General features: G+C 39.8%; 1 protein-coding gene across 1 annotated transcript in view; it reads left to right on the top strand.

Annotated features, from left to right (window-relative positions):
• The window catches only part of Unc80 (unc-80 homolog, NALCN channel complex subunit), a 182,042-nt gene that overhangs the window by 16,419 nt on the left and 146,216 nt on the right, over positions 1–19,407 (top strand). The window contains 6 exon segments of the mRNA XM_032901292.1: positions 1,256–1,395; positions 11,822–12,083; positions 13,179–13,316; positions 14,907–15,123; positions 15,803–15,943; positions 18,336–18,604. Coding sequence (XP_032757183.1) covers positions 1,256–1,395; positions 11,822–12,083; positions 13,179–13,316; positions 14,907–15,123; positions 15,803–15,943; positions 18,336–18,604 — 1,167 coding nt within the window.

The raw sequence follows: 19,407 nt of genomic DNA, 5'->3' as shown, positions 1-19,407 counted from the left end.
TTCTACACAGAAACAGAAAGATCTGACATACTCCTCCTCCTTTTTTATAGAAAATATTTAAATTCCACCCCAAGGCCTCTACCCTGCTCCTCAGGCTGTCTGGCTTGCAAGCTCCAGGTCCTGTCTCTGTTCTCCTGGAAATCTTAAGTGATTGCCCGGGGTTCTGGGGATTGAACTCAGATCCTCATGCTTACAAGGCAAGGACTTTACTGATCAATCTCCCCAGCCCTCTTTTACTATTCTTAAAGTTAGTGATGAGGCTGTTCACAATTTGCATTATATTATTTGATTCAACATGCTTTTCTAACGTATACATTTCAGTCTTTACACTGTAAATTCTTGATTTGAAGGTTCCGGTTCATCAGATTTTTGTTTTTATTTTAGTGATGCTGGGTTGGAGCTAAAATGTTCACACATGATAGGCAAGCATCCTATCATTAAGTGACTAAAACACAGCCCCAGTCTTCTAACTTGTTTTCCGTTTCCCTAATCACCACAAACACATGAAGCATACTGATGCTAACTGGTTCTTTGATAAACTTCCGGAGGCTTCTTTCAGGAGATTTCTAGCCATGTTTTTCTTTCTATAAAGTGAATGTGGATTGTGTCTTATTTTGTGTGTGTAGGTAGAATACATACGGGCTAAACCCTGCGGCAAATGCCTGAGGGTCTTTGTACTTAAGAAGTTAATCCACGATACCTATAAAAATATTTCACATTACCTGAGCAAAACTACATGTGTCAGCCACATGGAATTAAAATGTTACTCAGTAAAATGAATCACTGAGTGTATGCTTGCAGCCTAGATAAAGGTCCCCGCAGACAACTGAAAATCGTGTTGCGCCTATTTTTGATGAATGATGGGAAAGCTTCCACCCTCAGATTGATTCCTGCTAAACTGGCAATAGGTCGAGCACCACAGCCCTGTGTTGACCCAGTTGGTCCTGGCACGTCTTTCCTGAATTTGGGGGTTCACGACTCTACTGTACATGCTGGACATAGAGATGAAAAAGAAAAGAATGAAGGGCAAGATGAAATAAAACAAAGTACTGAATCTTAATGCTCGGAAAGACACTGGTGCTTTCCCTAAATCTATTCCCATTGCCTTTTAGACAAAGGCAAATCTCTAGTTCTGTGATCGCTTTTGCAGCAAAGAAAACCTTCAATATGTATGACTCTGTGTGTGAAGGAGGTAAGTCTAGAGACTGTGCTCAAAGCAGGGAAAGGAACTAATCTACTGTCTCACCTCCGAAAGGGACTTGAGGTGGTCAGTGAAGCACTGCAGGCGGATTCCATCTCACCTAAGGCCACCATCTCTGTCTGCCGTCAGGGAAATTCCTTCGATGGAAGCCTGTCCTCCCAAACCTCCCAGGAAAGAGGCCCATCACATTCAAGGTACTTTACTGGAACGCTAGATCGACAAGGAAACGTAGCCCAGTTACCAGTTCTACTTATTTTTACAGTCTTCATTCTTTAAAATATGGATGTGTGTATTTTCTATGTGTATGGCTTAACCAAGATATAAATTATTTCCAAATACATGCTATGAATGTCCCTCATTTCCCCATTTTAACAAATTAGGCTAGAAGTAGGAAACATGTCAGTTTTAATGCGATGCCTGTGTTAAATACCCAAGTGCAGAAATCCCAATGAAGGTATAAGAAGATTACACTGCAGCCGTGATTAAGGCTCTGCTGTAGTGGATAAGGGTACTTTTCAACAGTAAATCCCTGTGTTGAAATGGGTGTCGCTAAAACGCTTTGAAATTATCAACTGTACTCCTAAACCTTCCAACTCTTCCCTGTTATTTTGTGAACATATCAAATTTACCTTCTTTTTTTCCTTTTTTTTAATTGGATATTTTCTTTATTTACATTTCAAATGTTATCCCCTTTCCTGGTTTCCCCTCTACAAACTTCCTATCCCATTTCCCCTGTTTCTATGAGGGTGCTCACCCACCCACCCACTCCTTCCCTACCTCCCTGTCCTGGTATTCCCCTACACTGGGGAATTGAGCATTTACAGGACCAAGGGCCCCTCCTCCCATTGATGCCTAACAAGGCCATTTTCTGCTACATATGTGGCTGGAGCCATTGGTCACTCCAATTGTACTCTCTGGTTGGTGGCTTAGTCCCCGGGAGCTCTGGGGGGATCTGCTTGGTTGATGTTGTTCTTCCCGTGGGGTTGCAAACTCTTTCAGCTCCTCAGTCCTTTCTCTAACTCCTCCATTGGGATCCCATTCTCAGTCCAATGGTTGGCTGCGAGCATCCGCATCTGTTTTTGTCAGGCTCTGGCAGAGCCTCTCAGGAGGCAGCTATATCAGGCTCCTGTCAGCATGCACTTCTTGGCATCTGCAATAGCATCGGGGTTTGGTGACTGCAAATACCTTCTACAAGAACCAAGCTAGTCTATATCTTCCAACTCCCTAATGGAATTATGGGAATCCAGATTCACAAGGAAAACCCTTTCACCTAATGAGCCATAATTCACAAGACAGTCTGTATTTCTTTTTTCCAGTGAAAGTATCATTTAGGTGATAGTGCTTTAAATTAAGGTTTTAAATATCCTTTAATTGAGTTAAAATTTCTATGCCATAAAAATCAAACCTCTTAAAGTTAATATCTTAATCATTTCTCAATATATTTGCCAAGTTGTGCAATTGTCACCAAAATCCATTTTAGAACATTTCTGTCATTTATGCTTGTGGTGAACCCCACTCCCACACAGACTTCAGAAAGTCTCTGATCTACTTTCTGTGGTTGGTTTGCATTTCTCAGCCCTGCGTACAAATGGGATGGATTAGTTGGTGTCTCCCATCTGCCATCTTTGAGTTAGTGTAATGTTTTCGGGGGATCTTTATTTGCAGGATTGCATTCATCAATGCTTTGTTCCCCTTTATTGCTGAATACCATTAGCTTGTACAAAGATATCAACGTTTCCGTACTCATCATCAGGTGCCTACTTTGTTACCATGTTTTATGTATTGTGAATAGCATTGCTGTGGCCCTTCACTTAAATCTTTTATGAACATGGGTCCCTGTCCCATTGGTGGACAGCCATGAGTAGAATTGCTGAGTTGTGTAACAAATTTATGCCCAAATTTGAAAAGAAACGACTTTTTCTGGAAAAAAAAATGGTGGCACTATTTTACATTCCCCCAGCAATATTTAAATCTTTGTACCCCCAGGAACATTTTTTTTATTGTTTTTCTGTTTTTATTATAATCATCTTAGTGGTTTCCTACTGTGGCTTTCATTTACTTTCCCCTAATGGCTAAGGACCCTAAGGATGCCTTCATATGCATATGAGCTATTCAGAGGTACTCTTTTATTAAAAGGCAATTCAGACTTTCCCCACATTTTAATGGAAGCATCTAAATGTTCACTTTTAAGAATTTTTAAACATATTCTGCATACAAATATCTTATCAGGAAAAAAATGATTCACAGGTGTGTCCTTCTAGTAATCTCACTTGTCTTTTCCTTTGATAGTTTTTAAATGATTTATCTGTACATGGCCCTAGGCCAGATTGTATAGGTATATTTACTTTTGAATTCTTTCTTACACTTACTAAAAACAAAAGAGCCATGTAGAAGAACATTGACGTCTTTGTGTTCATAGGTTTAGTACATATGCATTTATCCATTGGTTTCTATTTCAGTAGGCAGCCCAACCATGACCCAGGCATCTTCCTTAAAAGTTCCAGAGGAACATCTCAGTTAAGGTCTAGATTCATCCTCTAGCTCTTTAGAGCAACTAGCCAAAATACCTGAGGTTCACCCCAATCCAAGCCACCGTATATCAACCTTCTTAATGCCCCCACACCCTTTCTCATTGTTATTTAATTCAAATCCTTACTAATTTCCTATTTAGATTTCTGCAACTGTGTCTAGTGTTGTATGCATGGTCTTTTTATTCACTGCATGTGCACTGTAGGAACCATACTGCTCCCAACTGCACATGACCTAAATAGACAAATGATATGTAACCAGATGTGGTAACATAGGCACAAGACATACCTGCGGTGTGCATGGCTGCAGATGGAGATGAGGTGGGACGCACTGGCTTGTAGCGGTTCTGATGTTGAGCAGTAAGTGTGGGAGGCTCTCCGAGAGAATGCAGTCCACTCCTGGCCGTGGCAATTGGCTTCTCCTTATGAGCTGGTTCTATCCTCAAAATCAGTTTTCTCTTTGCAAGAAAGGCAACACATGTTCACAGCTAATTTCCTGCAATTAACATTTGGGAGATAGGGCTTGTGAGCCTACTTTCAATTTTTAATGTTTCCAGAAGTATTTTTTGTTAATGTAATGCCATTTAAGTTTTTGTAGGTTCAGTGTGAAACTTACTAGGATCCAGTGGAATAGACATAATCCACATTTGGATATCCAATCTCTGTCTTAGGCTTCTGTGAAAGAATAATCATCTAATTTTCTTATAAGGCATTATATATGCATGTATAAAAATAATTATAGACTGATAATGTCATATGAGGATAATAAACTATGATATTATGCAATAGATAATGTAAAATTAAATAGTGGATACCATATATATTATATTATATAATAGATAACAGATGAGGATAATAGACTATTATATATGTATATATGTATATGCATATGCAAATATGTAGAAATAAATGTGTGTGTTATATAAATATACAATAAATATAAACATATATATATTTGAAGCACACTATAAAGGTTTGTAGAGGGCCTTTGTCAGATTCAATAGTATTCTGAAATATGACTTAGATTATTTTGAAGTCTTAACGAGTGAGTCTATATCTTCACTCTTGGCTTGATATAGATTCTGTTTATTCAGTAGTTCCCTGGATTTTATTTTTGCATTCAGCTATTATCTGTTCTCTGTAAAATCTGGGAAATTCTAATATTATCATGTCTCATATTATACATCTTTAATAATTCTTTTTTAATTTCTCTCGCCTCTATTTTGGTTTACTATAGCTAGCAAAAAGAAATCAGACGGTCTTTTAGACCTTATTAGGACATCTCTTTCATTGGGTCACCTAGTTTGTTGGGCACTTTTGTATAACTTCCATACCAAGCAAACTCAGTCCTACTTATACGTAGCAAAAACCTTCATCCCCTAGTTCCAGCAGCTTCCTTTACTCCCTCTGAAGCCTACCAGCAGGTTTCTCAAAGTTCAAAAGTTGTCTGTACAAACTGTGGAGAAAACTTGTATTAAAAAAACAATCATATTCCTCATTTCTTTTTAAGGGTTATTCCTATTTCAGGGTTCTACAGCCATTCTCTGAGTTTAAGGTTTTATCTGGTACCAAAGTCTGTTTGGTTAGCCTCAGTTCCTCAGCTTTGAGGTGTCCCTTTAAGGCCACTCATAACATGGACACTGGCTTCTCTTCAAACAAATTATGCAAGACAGAGAACACCGATATAGGTGATCTTATTCAACGCACTCTGAAAGTTACAGACTGTCCCTTCTATTGTGTAGTCCAGTATCCAACCATGGTAAAGTATGGGAGGAAGAGAACATTGGGAACTATCTTATAGGCCAGCTGCAACAAACGGTATTGATGATAATGTCACTATCATCTTATCCACTATACATTTTATTTTAATTTTTCATCAGTTGTTGAATATGTCTCTTCCACAAGTTTTTTTTATTCCAAAGTGTTTAATTTGATTTAATCTAAGAAGTAGTCTCTCATTTGTTTGAAGTATACACTGAAGCCAGATACTTTTAAAAAGTCATAAAAACCAGAATGCAAGCAAATCTTGAGGTTATAAAATATTCATATTATATTTTTTGCATAGTTTTCTTGACCATTAGAGAGTGTAAGTATAAGCAGAAAATGAAGTTCTTTTCCGTGAAATTCAAACTATATTGATTCTAATCTGATTAAGTATAAAAACAAAGCTCTCTAAATTCCCATCTTCTTATTTGTGAAAGGATGTTTTCTGACATTAGTATACTTGAGCCATCTCTCTATCATTTATCTGCCCACCTATGTGTAATCTGTCCATCTATATGTATTTCTTTATGTAAACACACACACACACACACATTTTCATAGCACAAAACACCCACATTATGTGAGTTAGACATGAACCAGTGGCACTCTGGAAAAAATGAGTTGTCTTCTCTCTGCCTAGAGACAGTGGCTGGTTACCATGGAAATTATGCACAAGTTAGACTGCTTAGCAAATGCTTGTGTTAATGTATCTCCATTGGAGGAGTTCTTGTGTTTATTGAGCTTGAAGAAAGAGCCTTAATAACAAAGCCGTGCAAATATCCTAGCAACGAAAGCTGTCTACCTACATCAAGCCAATCCAGTTCACTGGGGCTTTTGCTCTGACCTTGACTGAACTCAGCATTATTCTTTCCTGCACGCTGCAATCAGTGAACAAGTAGCTAGTTTTTAAAATTAATGTAAGATTACATCTTTAATTACCATGTGCATAGGCATAATTCATGCTTCATTAAATGCTGCAGAGGGTCCAGACTGATTCCCACATTTCTCTGCTATCACAGACTGTTACTCCCAGATTAGTCACTTGTATTCAGTTCTACTGTCGTCTTTCAGTACTTGTTAATGATAACCTGGTTTCCCAAATCTGTACTTGGTTGGGAATAGATTAAAGCAGTCTGACTTTTGTGAAAGGCTTTTCTCATCATAGTTCCTTATTGTGTACAAATAACTATAGAAACACTTAAATATATTTACAAAATTATATTTATAATTCTACATTGATACTCAAAATATTGAGAAATAAAAAGTACTCCTCCATGTGGCCATTAGGTAAATAAATGCCATTAATTTCCCTGTGAGCCTCTCCTCAATTTTCCATGTATTTCATTTATAAGTAAAATTATATTCATATTCAGTCATGAAATTTTCATATTTTCCTACTCTCTCAAGGTTTAATTTAGGGAAAATGGCTTTTAATTTCCACTGACCAGTTAATTGCATATTACAATGCTGTTCTAGATAATATACTTTATCATTTTTACTTTTTAATGACCATTCCAACCAGCAGAACTCACACTTCAAGTTACATAATATAGTAACTGAAAGAAAATGTAAAGGTGCATGAGGTTCTAACTACTTGCCACTGAATTGCCTCTTAGTTGTTGTTGTTGTTGTTGTTGTTTTCAGGAGGTCTTGTGGGATGGTCATTTTTGGGTACCTGTGAATTATTTCCATGGGATAGAAAACCAATTGTATTTCCAGGAAAAGGGACCAGCTCAGACAAGAAAGTGAGGTGAGAGTTGGAGAGCTAGGGGCCACTGAGGGTATGTGGCAGCTGAGACCAGAGCCAGAGAATAAGAAAGTAGCAGAGATCCCTAGAGTCTTGGCATGAAAGAAACAGTTACAGACCTGGGCAAGAGGAGGTACCAAAATGGCAACCAGAAAGACTGGAAGTAGAGATCCCAGGGTACCAAATAGAAAATAACAGTTACAGATAGATCCTGAGGTAACTGATGCAGTGAACACATTGACTATGAATCAGAGAAACACTAACCACAGAGAGGGGAAAGGGCAAGCATTATTAGAAGACGTAAACATCGCATATTAAGAAGTTGAGGAGAGGCCATAGATGTGGGAGTTCACCCAGGGTCTCTAGGTTTGATCTTTCTTATAGGTTCCTGGGAACCTATCATCTCCAGACTTCTCCTTGATTGGTTTTGCATGGTTTCCTTCCTTAGATAGTCTCTTTTCTCCCTGTTGAATATTTTTGTAAAGGAACAATCTCTTGGGGTGGGGGTAGAGGTGAAGGTGGGGCAAACGTGGGAGCAAGAAACAGCCCTTTTTAAAGAGGCCATACCTGTTTCCCAGGTCAGCCCACGTTCCCCTTAGCATCCTTCAGTTTCAAATAGAGTTTACTCCAAATCAAACAGATAAAATGTGAATCTGTGATTACCCTAGCTAGGGATATGTTTTTAGTCTCAAAGTTATTCATATCCATGGAGTCTTGCTGTTCTGCAGCACATCATCCAATCAATGAACTGGCAAACTCTGCTAGAAGAAGGAAAAAAGGATGAAAAAAGAGGAAAAGGAGGGGAAGGAGAAGAAGGGGAGGAAGAGGAGGAGAAAAAGAGGAGAAAGAGAAGGAAAGGAAGAAGGGGAGGCAGAGGAGGAGGAGGGGAAGGGGAAGAAGAAAGAGAAGGAGAAGAAGAGTAGGAGGAGGAAGGAGGAGAGGAGGGGGAGGAGGAGGGGGAGGAGGAGGAATTATCCACAAGTTACTAGCTTCAGTAGACTAAACTCAGTGTGTAGAGAAAGACAAATCAGTGTCTTGATACATGACATTGTCAATACAGAATCCCAATAGTGGTGTTTACATCTAGTAGTTATTTTGACTGTTGGTCTAGTAGATAAGAAATCATCCTTTACATGTTTATCTAGGACAACTGTTCTACAAATCCAAAATTATGAAAGGATTTAAGGAATACTGGAACATCTGGACAAAACTTCTTGGGCCTGACCCTTAGAAATTTTAGTTTAGGAAATTTTAGGGGCAACCCTGATGTCTTTTTTCTTAACATCTTCCCTCTTTTATGTGTTCCTTGGGGACTTTCATGGTCCACTGGAACCTCATAGGGATAATGTCCCAGGGATTTGGAAAATTTAGAGATTACCTAATCTAAAATCTATAAAATTCGAGAACTCTAAGGTACGATGTCGAAGGAGACAGTTTATGATAACTATAGCTACTCTAGGGTGGGAGTAATTCTTCTGACCTGCTGATATCTGCCTTCATCACGGAAGATTAGTCAAGAAAATAACGGCTTTCACTGACTCGTATAAATTAGAGGACTGTCACGAAGGCTTGGGGACCTAAAATTACACAGCTGGTATCCAGCAGGCCTCCCATTTTTCTCTTCTTTGCAGATCTAACATGGGAAAGAATTCTTGTTAACTTAGGTGTAAATGACAGGCTTAGGGGAATAAGTTCCATCATGATTCCTTAAGGAAAAGAAATGGGCTTCGGGGAGGGGAGAATACTGAAAATAAGTCTCTAAGAAAACGTCTAGAAATGAAAGTCAAGGTTATTGCTTTCCCTCCAGCTGGTGCTGAGGGTATAACCAGTCAAGGTTCCGAATGTAGTAAAACACCCAGTGAAAAACTGAAAAGAGTATGAAAGAGGTCCTTTACCTTGAATTAATTAATTTTAGTTGAAATTCAGTACACTAACAGCTGGTACACCAGGGCCTGCATAATAGAAAATAAGACTGGAATAGATAGCATGGAATAGCACACCTGTTGTCCCAGCACTCAAGAGACTGACACAAGAAGATCGTGAGTTCAAGTCCAGGCTGGGCTACTTAGTGAGTTGGAAGGCAGCCTGAACTACATGAGACATTATCTCAAAAACAAAACAACTGTAACAATAAGAAGGAGGAGGAGGCATGGGAGGAAAATGAAACATACAGAAAATGAATCCCAATACACATCAGACAGACTTTGTTCGACACTGTATAGATTTTCAATTTCATTTGAAGAATGAATGTTCCAGGTATAGAGAACAAAAGAAACAAGGAGATTTGAAGGATGTGATGGCGATTCTCTTGGTGAGTTGTGTGGGCCACTAGCACTTGAATGGTGTCTACAGGTAAACCTGACGAGGAATAGTTGGAAAAAGAATCTATAGGACTCTACAATGGATTTCAAATTGGCCTGTGGATGACGATCAGACAATTGGTAGCTTCCCAATCCAATGTGTGTGAAAATTCAGGGTATTATAGAAAGCATATTCAATATGATTTCCACCCCAGTTAGTATTTTAGTGGGTAGCATCCAAAGTGCTTGACTTTTTTTATTTAGTTGCTTACTTTCTAGTTAAACTACTCAGAATATTCAACTACAGGACAGCTCTAAGGGCTGGTGAGATGGCTCAGCAGTTAAGAACACTTGTATCCTAGACTGACAACCTAAGTATATCTCTCTAACCTGCCTGGTAGGAGAGAACTGATGGCCACAAATTGTCTTCTCATCTGCACACCTGCAATGGTACAAGCACCAGCATTCATGCATTCACGCATGCGCATACACATGTTGCTACTCAGTACAGTAGAGGATGTTAGTTACGATAGTAAGAACAACAATGTGGCAGGCACTTTGATAAGGGAGTAGTAGAAAGGGATGTGAAAATCATAAACAGGGTACCAGATATGACCTGGGCTTTTATTTTTTAGAAATATTTCCATAATGTTCAGTTGTGTGTGTGTGTGTGTGTGTGTGTGTGTGTGTGTGTGTTGTGATTCTTGATGAAACTGTGAAGTAGAACAAATGTTCCACCAAACACACAAATCTCTACTCCATGTTATTTGCTCTCAATAGCAGGCTAACTCTATGCCTCACATTGGTAATTTTAACCACTGGTAAGTTATGGATCTTATGTCCAGGACATGCTGATAATCTTTGCACTTGGGAAGCGGTGTTAGGGGAATCAAGAGATTCAGACCAGACTGTGCTTCATAGGGAGACCTGTCTCAGACAAACAGGCAGACAATGAAATCCCCAAAATATGTGCCTTGGAAGTTCATGAACCTTACCCCCTACTCTCAGTGGCTGCATTCTTTTTTTCAAGAAGCTACTTTTTGGTGTGGGGTAGGGTTGTCAAACCTTCCTTTCTGCATCATCTAACTCAGAAGAAAATGGTGCTTGAAGACTAAACTTCCAGTTTAGATCCAAGGTGACTTCAGCTCCCAGAAACCTGACTTAATTTGGTCATTCACTTTCTGTTATACTTACTGTGCTTTATGTTCTGCCAGAAAGACTTTTGCACCTATGGCTGTCCTAATTTGGGCTGCTGTGACGTAGCCAGAGTGATTTCTAGACAGGAGACATGTATTGCTGACAATCCCGGAGGCTGCATGTCTAAGATCATGGCATCAGGGTGGTTGCATTTGGATTCAGACTGCTGACTTCTGATGTTCCCATGTGATAGGAAGACAGCAAGAGAGCACTCAGAAATCCTTTTCCTACACGGTGTTATACCTAGAAGCGAAGACTTGTGGCTCAGTTATGCCCACCCCTAATTTCTAGCACATTGGGATTTCAAATATTAGTTTTGAGAGACAAAACCATTAATTCTAATGCTCCTAAGATATCTATATAATGTATTAATATAAGCAATTTTAAAAATATTCTTTAGTAAGCTGATTATTAGTTAATGAGCATATCGTGCATTTAAATGAAATAATAGCATTCCAGAACTTTGAGAATTTTTAAGTTACTTATACATAGTTATATAACAAGAATTTTCAGTATTCATTTTCATAATGGTAAGACAGTTTGTTTAGAACATTTCTGTTTATTTAATTCTATTACATAATACTTTCACTATTAAACTTAAATAGCTCCATACAGTAAATATAAAAGCCATCATCCTGATTTTATTTTCGTCAAACCTTATAGTTCAAGAAACATCATGACTCGAATCCCATCCATGCCTTTGTCTTTGTCTATCATTGTTGCCTACTTCCCAAGTTACTGATCAACTGCACCACCAACATAGGATGCTCAAACCCAACTCATGATTCTTTTATAAATCAATACCTTTGTGGGTGTGGTTCCCTTTAACTTAAAATACCAGTTTGTTTTCCTGAGCCAACTTTACTTTTAAATTGCTAATTTCTTACAATCCTTCAAAACTCTCAATGTGTCTACTTTCAAGAAATGCTTAATAAAAGTAGAGAGGACTAGTCCGGGTAGATGGTCTGTAGAGTGAGCCCTGTAGGAGATGAGTGAATGAACAAAAAAGTGGATTTACTGGATTGTGTTGTCCTTGGAAGGCCTGCTGTCCCTGTAATCATCTTCTCTCTATCACTGGGAGCAGGGCCTCTCTTGTGATACCACCGTGCCAGAGGTCACGCTATGCCACCTACTTCGATGTTGCCGTTCTCCGCTGTCTTCTCCAGCCCCACTGGTCTGAGGAAGGCACTCAGTGGTCCCTGATGTACTATCTACAAAGGCTTCGACACATGCTGGAAGAGAAACCAGAAAAGGCCCCAGATCCAGATATTCCTCTCCTGCCTAGGCCCAGAAGTAGCTCAATGGTGGCAGCAGCTCCCTCGCTAGTGAACACCCACAAGACTCAAGTAAGACGAACCTGGTCCATTGTCACTTGCGCTATCAATGTCAGCATTTTCTGTTTATCTCCTGGCTTCAAGCTCTAATGGTTTCCCTGCCTTAAATTGTTGGTGACTAGTTCCTTGCAATTCTCCTTCCCTTTGGTTGCATGGCTAGAACCTTTGGCAGCTCTTCAGCTCTCTTGTCACTATTGGCAGAAGTGTCCATTCTGTGCATGTTAATTTAATATGAGCCTTTGTTTATCCAAAACATTGAAAATCATGTCTCCTGGAAAACCAGGAAACCAGTTAGAATAGTGTTCTGACATACAACCTGGTAATGACTAATATCATAAAATATAGGGCATTGGCATTTTACAGAATGTGACTCAACTTTTTTGCATAACTCAAAATCTTAAGAGTCTCAAAACCACCATCAGGAACATTACCTTTTGATACACAGGCTTACCATTTATTATGGCTACTGAGAGAAGTAATCTGAATATATCCGGATTTGGTAACTTTCCTATGACGGTTGCATTCTGACCAGTGATGCCCACAGGTCAATCAAGCACTTGTTCTTCTCATCTTTCTCATCAGATCCATGTTATGAAAATACAGAGGAATGATTCACTTGCAGGGCATTCAGCCATTTGATTAAACTTGAGTGGGTTGGTCTGAAAATGTTTTCTAGCACATTCTAAATATAAACACTGCTTTGGTAGTAGATGTCCTGTCACAATGAACACCCCCTTTAGTAAGTTATTAACTAGAAAACTCTCAGCTCAGGAAGATCTCAGTCAGTATGGAGGAGAAAATGATCAAAATGTATCATATAAAATGTTTTAATTATATATATATATATATATATATATATATATATATAACTAAATTCCCTATTTTCTTAGTATTTTGGATCCAGGGCTACATGGCCTCACTGTTAAAATTTGCAAACAGAAGTTAAAATTAATATGAAATATGTCTTTCAAAGCAGAATTTGGATCAATTATGGAAGTTAAAAAGTTTATAGCTCTCAAAGCAGCAGGGATAGCTCATTGAAAAGATAACACTTCAATAAAATAAGTACTTGGATGGCCTGAGTCATTATGTTTGTTGTTTATTAAGGATCTCACCATGAAGTGTAATGAAGAAGAAAAATCTCTGAGCCCCGAGGCTTTTTCCAAAGTCTCCTTGACCAATCTCCGAAGATCTGCAGTCCCAGATCTGTCTTCAGACCTGGGCATGAACATTTTAAGAAGGTGAGTATGCATTTTGATATGTCAGTGATTTAGTAAGCCAGAGGAGCATGCTGTCTCTTGATCCGCCACAGGGCACAGGGTAGAAAAGGAAGGGAATACTAGCTCCTAAGTGTAACAGTGACTCACAGCATGACTCTGTAACCAAATGTGTGTGTGTGTGTGTGTGTGTGTGTGTGTGTGTGCCTATGTGGTACATGTGTCTGTATGTGTGTATATGTGTGTATGTATGTGTAATCATGTTTAAGTGTGTGTATGTATCTGCTTATATATATATACATATGTGTGTGTGTGTGTGTGTGTGTGTAATCATGTGTATGTGTGTGTATGTGTGTATGTATGTGTCGTATTCTCGATGTTCCCCACAGTCATCATGAAGACCCCCATGATGCAATGTGCTTCAGTGGTAGCAAGTGTGTGCTGGTGCTAGTTTTCATTCCCATATTTCCATTTCATTTATCGAATACTTTATACAAGTAGTTTTTACCTAATCCACTGAGACCCTATTCTTTGAATTTTTCAGAACAGAAGTGTTAGGCAGTTTGCTAAAATTTAACCCCAACCTCAAAGACAAGACTTCTATCTAAACATTCACATTCTTCTGGACCAGCCATTCCATCATCTCTCTTTCATCATTGTATGGAGTCAATCAACTAGGAGATGATGTGTGCTCATTTAAATATAGCAGCTTTGTTTTCCCTTTTTCAAAATGATTTAATTATGTCAATGAAGAACATAAACATAAGTATTTACTTATCATTTCAACTTATTGCTAATAAGTAATGATAATGAGTGTGTCTCCCTCATTAACAATACAACAGTAGGCACTGACCATCATTTTTCTAACAACATTGACAATTATAGATAAAAAGGAGAGATTTTCCTATTTTGGCTGCACATAGGTATTTTGGAATAGCTTTATAAATCTAAGGGCTGAGGCCTGAGCCCAGAATAATGTAATCAAAATTGCCGAAAGCTAGATTCAGATATGGGTATATTTCTAAAGCCTTTTAATTTCTAAATATTTCTAAAGGCATTCTAAATTCTGACTCACCCTTGACCTTGATCTGGCTTGTTATGAATAATAGATTTGTACCCATGTCTGTTGCACCTCATCTCTGACTGTCCTTGTGAACAGTGACCTTGCTAACTAGAATGATGAACCTCAAACTTGGAAGGTAGAATAGAAAGGAGACAGGTCCAAGGGGTGGTTCAAGGCACTGCCCCTGTACACCAGTGGTTCTCCACCTTCAGTGTGTATCAGGGATCAGGGGCACCTTCGGGGCTTGTTAATCTTAAAAGTTAGATATTTCTGAGGGTGAAGCTGCAAGTTTGAGCTTCTATCAAGTTCCAAAAGGATGCTGCTGCTCACGGCTCAGGGTCTTCTCTTTGAGAACCAGTGCTCAAACTCATTCTGACTTCCAGAATGTGTTGTATTTTGCTTGGTTTCTCTCACTCTATTAAGATCCCTGTGACATTTTCCCCATCTATTGGATGGCGCCTAATAATGGCCTGGGAGTCCTTTTCCTCGAAAATACCTGCATTTACTCTTACAGCTCTTTTGCCTTGTGTCTGCTGTTATCTCTCCTCATTGCAGTTCAAAAGTCGCAAAGAAGACCGAGAGAGGAAAGGCTCCATTCCATTCCACCACACGGGGAAGAGGAGACCTAGACGAATGGGTGTACCATTCCTGCTGCATGAGGACCACCTAGATGTCTCACCCACCCGCAGCACATTCTCGTTTGGCAGTTTCTCTGGGCTTGGAGAAGATAGGAGAGGCATTGAAAAAGGAGGCTGGCAAACTACCATCTTAGGTGACTACAAAGCTCTTCCCAGTAGGGTAGAGCCCAAGTGACCTACCTATCTGTGAACCTGGATCTCAGGATCCCTTCCGAGTCTAGATCTATCCTAATCAATTCATTTGGCCCAAATGCGAGTGCTCTTATATTGAAATAAAGCAGGGTTTTCACAACCAAAGAAGTGCAGATAATTTAATTAACTATGCAAGAAGCCTCTATGATTATCCAGTAAAGGATATATTACTCAGATCATTATACATGCAGAAACATGGTCATAGAGGATTCTGTATATTAATTTTCATTTTCTCATCTAAAGACAGACTTTTACTTGACTCTGTTATTTAATAAAATAAGGAAAGCAAAGGAAATAAGCACCCCCACCCTCCCCACACACACACCCTGGATAGTAAGCTAAGAAAGGAATCTTAAAATCAGAAGCTGACAGCCAGCGAACCACAACAGATGGTCACTGACATTTGTCTTAGATTGGGGCTGACCCTATCACAGGCAATTTCATCAATCATTTTGACCTTGACTGTTCCCAAGTCAAGTGTAATTCTTCCTATTTTAGTTGAGCTTCTCTCTCTCATTCACTCCCTCTCACTTTATTGCTCTCCTTTAGAGAGGGAAACAAATCTCAACTGATAATCTTCTAGATTTTAAAAGTCTCCTGTGATGCTCTCCTCCAACTCAGGGAAGCTGACCCGGCGGGGCAGCTCAGATGCAGCCACTGAGATGGAAAGCCTGAGCGCCAGGCACTCCCACTCCCACCACACCCTGGTGAGCGAGCTGCCAGACCACTCCAACAGCCACGGAGAGAACACTGTCAAGGAAGGTGGGTCCTGCAGCGGTCGTGGGCAAGAGGCAGGATGGGGAAGGAGTGCAGATTTCTTTCATGGTTTCCCATTCTTACATTTGTACTCATGTGTCCCAGTTAGGGTTTCTATTACTTTGATGAAACACCGTAACTGTCCTAGGGTCTCTATTCCTGCACGAACATCATGACCAATAAGCAAGTTGGGGAAGAAAGGGTTTATTCAGCTTACACTTCCATGTTGCTGTTCAGCACCAAAGGAAGTCAGGACTGGAACTCAAGCAGGTCAGGAAGCAGTCACATTGCTTCCCCTGCCTTGCTCAGCTTGCTTTCTTATAGAACCCAGGACTACTGGCCCAGGGATGGTACCACCCACAGTGATCCCTCCCACCCTCGATCACTAATTAAGAAAACGCCCCACAGCTGGATCTCATGGAGGCATTTCATTTCTCTATGATAACTCCACCTTGTGTCAAGTTGACACACAAAACCAGCCAGTACCATGACCAAAAGCAACTTGGGGAGGAAAGGATTTATTTGGCTTATGCTCACTGTTTATTATAACATGAAGTCAGAACAGGAACTGGAATGGGACAGGAACCCGAAGGCAGGAACTTGGAGGCAGGACTTTATGCAGAGGCCATGGATGCAAAGTGCTGTTTACTGCCTTGATCTTCAGGGCTTACTTAGCTGCTTTCCTTAAAGGATTCTGGACTACCAGCCCAAGGATGGCCTTACTCACAGTGGGCTGGGTCCTCCCCATCAGTCACTAATTAAGAAAGTGCCCTACAGGCTTGCCTGCAGCCTGATCTATGGAGGCATTTTCTTGACTGAGGTCCCCTCTTCTGACAAGTTGACATACAGCCCCATAGCTCACCATGTTAATTGTTCTCCGCATCATTATATCTTCAAAACCCAGCACTCGTTCATTTCTATGGCTCAGAAACCAACTTGTTAGCTATGCTTCGCACCGCTTCAGCAGCAGGGGCTGTTTGACACTACTTGATGAGCACCATCCCTCCAGGGGGAGAGCAAGGACAAAACACTCATACATATTCTAAAAGATCGTAAGCCCGAAGGCTGGGAAATGTCTACTTTCATTGCTTGCCCACCTCCATGCTATACCTTCAAGGCAGGCAGTGCCTACAAGTCAGTGGATATGAAGTCAAACCTCTGTAAGGCCACTAGATTATTTTTCTGACAGTCTCTGGTTCATCCTGGAGGCTTCTGTGGAGCAAACACGTGTCTCTGGGTGGTACCCATACAAGTTCTTACTCTCTGCTCAGAACAGAATTCTTTATTCTTTTCACTATTGTTATGCTCTTATAAGAGCATAAACTTTATCCCTTCATCCCTTTGGTCCCCAAACTGTATTAGAAGTATTCAATGGCACCTATTATTTGTCATTACAAATTGATGTCCCATTACTCTGGAACACAAAAAGATTTTTTTCCTTGACTTTTTCCCAATACTTTAGATTAAATATTTTTAGAGTTGCATTTTTGTCGATCATTTGATAATTTCGTGTATGTATTCAATGTGTTCTGATTATGCTCCCCGCCCCCACCCCAGGCCTCTCATCTCTTTCCGGTCCGTATGAACACTCCCAGCCCACTCTCCTCACTTCCATCCCTGGGATCAGTGTCTTTCTCAGGTTATTGATGATTAGTTTAACAAAATGAAGTCTGTTTATCAGGTATAGACTCATAAAATAAAGATCTCAAATAAAACAGTTTATATCAGTGAACTATTACGTTAAAATCTATGTAATGTTACCAACTTAAGTGATCCTTAATAAAATTTAAATTCAAGCTTTAGTCTTTTTTTTTTAATCTTTATTAGCTTGAGTATTTCTTATTTACATTTCGATTGTTATTCCCTTCCCCGGTTTCCGAGCCAACATCCCCCTAACTTCTCCCCCTTCCCTTCTATATGGGCTTCCCCTCCCCATCCTCCCCCCATTACCGCCCTCCCCCCAACAATCTAGTTCACTGGGGGTTCAGTCTTAGCAGGACCCAGGGCTTCCCCTTCCACTGGTGCTCTTACTAGGATATTCATTGCTACCTATGATGTCAGAGCCCAGGGTCAGTCCATGTATAGTCTTTGGGTAGTGGCTTAGTCCCTGGAAGCTCTGGTTGCTTGGCATTGTTGTTCATAAGGGGTCTCGAGCCCCTTCATGTCGAGCTTTAGTCTTAAGGAGAACACTTGTGATCACAGTTCCCTATAACCTTTACTCTCTGTCAGATATCACATTGCTTCCATGGCATTTCATGCAACTTGAGAATAGCTTTGAGACAGTAAAACAGTTATCTTTGAAAGTGGTGATTGTGGTCACATGCAAGATATAGCATGGCAGTCAATTGATGTACCGGGTCCACACAAGGGAAACTGAGATCTTGCTCCATCTTCCCAGTGCGATCTCAGATCTCCACCATCACAGTTGCGACCTTCAACACCACACTAGCGTCGTTCAATGTAGGCTATGCGGACTTCTTCAGTGAACACATGAGGAAGCTCTGCAGCCAGGTGCCTATCCCAGAGATGCCACACGAACCCCTGGCATGCGCCAACCTGCCCCGAAGCCTCACAGACTCCTGCATAAACTACAGCTACCTGGAGGACACAGAACATATCGATGGCACCAACAACTTTGTCCACAAGAACGGCATGCTGGATCTTTCTGTAAGGGGTAGTACTTTTCCTTATGAAGACTAGACAGACTTTTAAGCATAATTTTTACATGATTGAGTAATGTGGGCATGTGGATATCTTAGAAATATTTGCTGAATCTGAAAATGAAGAAGCTATCCATATAAAAATCCCACAAGGCTAGCGACCCTCTTAAATGTACTTTTTGGTTTTCTCCAAATATTACATTAGATTTGATATTATCTCGGAATGTTTTTAACCTTCCTAAAGCCTTAGTGAATTTGAATATACATTCGTAAATAAATTTAAGTGTGTGTTCTGCTACGCCTCTGGGTTTTCTTCCTACAATAAAAATGAGAAGTTCTTTTATTTTTCTTTAGTTACATAATCACCAGGACTATGAACCTCCTGTGAGGCCAGGGGGGGAAATGAATAGAAATCCTTGAAAGATTTAAGCTAGCGTTCTCAGGAATGCCTGTTTTGAGCATAGTCATTAGCCCATGAAAGGGTTGTTATATTTTACAATTATATTTCACCAACATTTTTATTACACCCTATGGAACGGGGCTCAGCAAATAATTCAAGATATTAAAATCAATACAGAATTATAATCTAAACATGCAAATATTGTGCATTTAAAATTGAAGGTTAAATAATGATACAATCCTGAGGGAGTCTCTCGTCCTGTGGAATAAGTGTATAGAAGGCGTAGTTCTTCATTATTTGTGGGAAGTGAAATGCAGAGGATTAAAATGTTTGGTATTTAAAAAGTCAGTTAAGTGTTCATCTGGGAAAATGATTGTTTTTGCACTGACTCAATGAGCTTCATTACTTCC

Source organism: Rattus rattus, chromosome 4 (assembly GCF_011064425.1).
Source record: "Rattus rattus isolate New Zealand chromosome 4, Rrattus_CSIRO_v1, whole genome shotgun sequence".
Classification (NCBI taxonomy): domain Eukaryota; kingdom Metazoa; phylum Chordata; class Mammalia; order Rodentia; family Muridae; genus Rattus; species Rattus rattus.
This window is presented reverse-complemented; position numbering and strand designations above follow the sequence as displayed.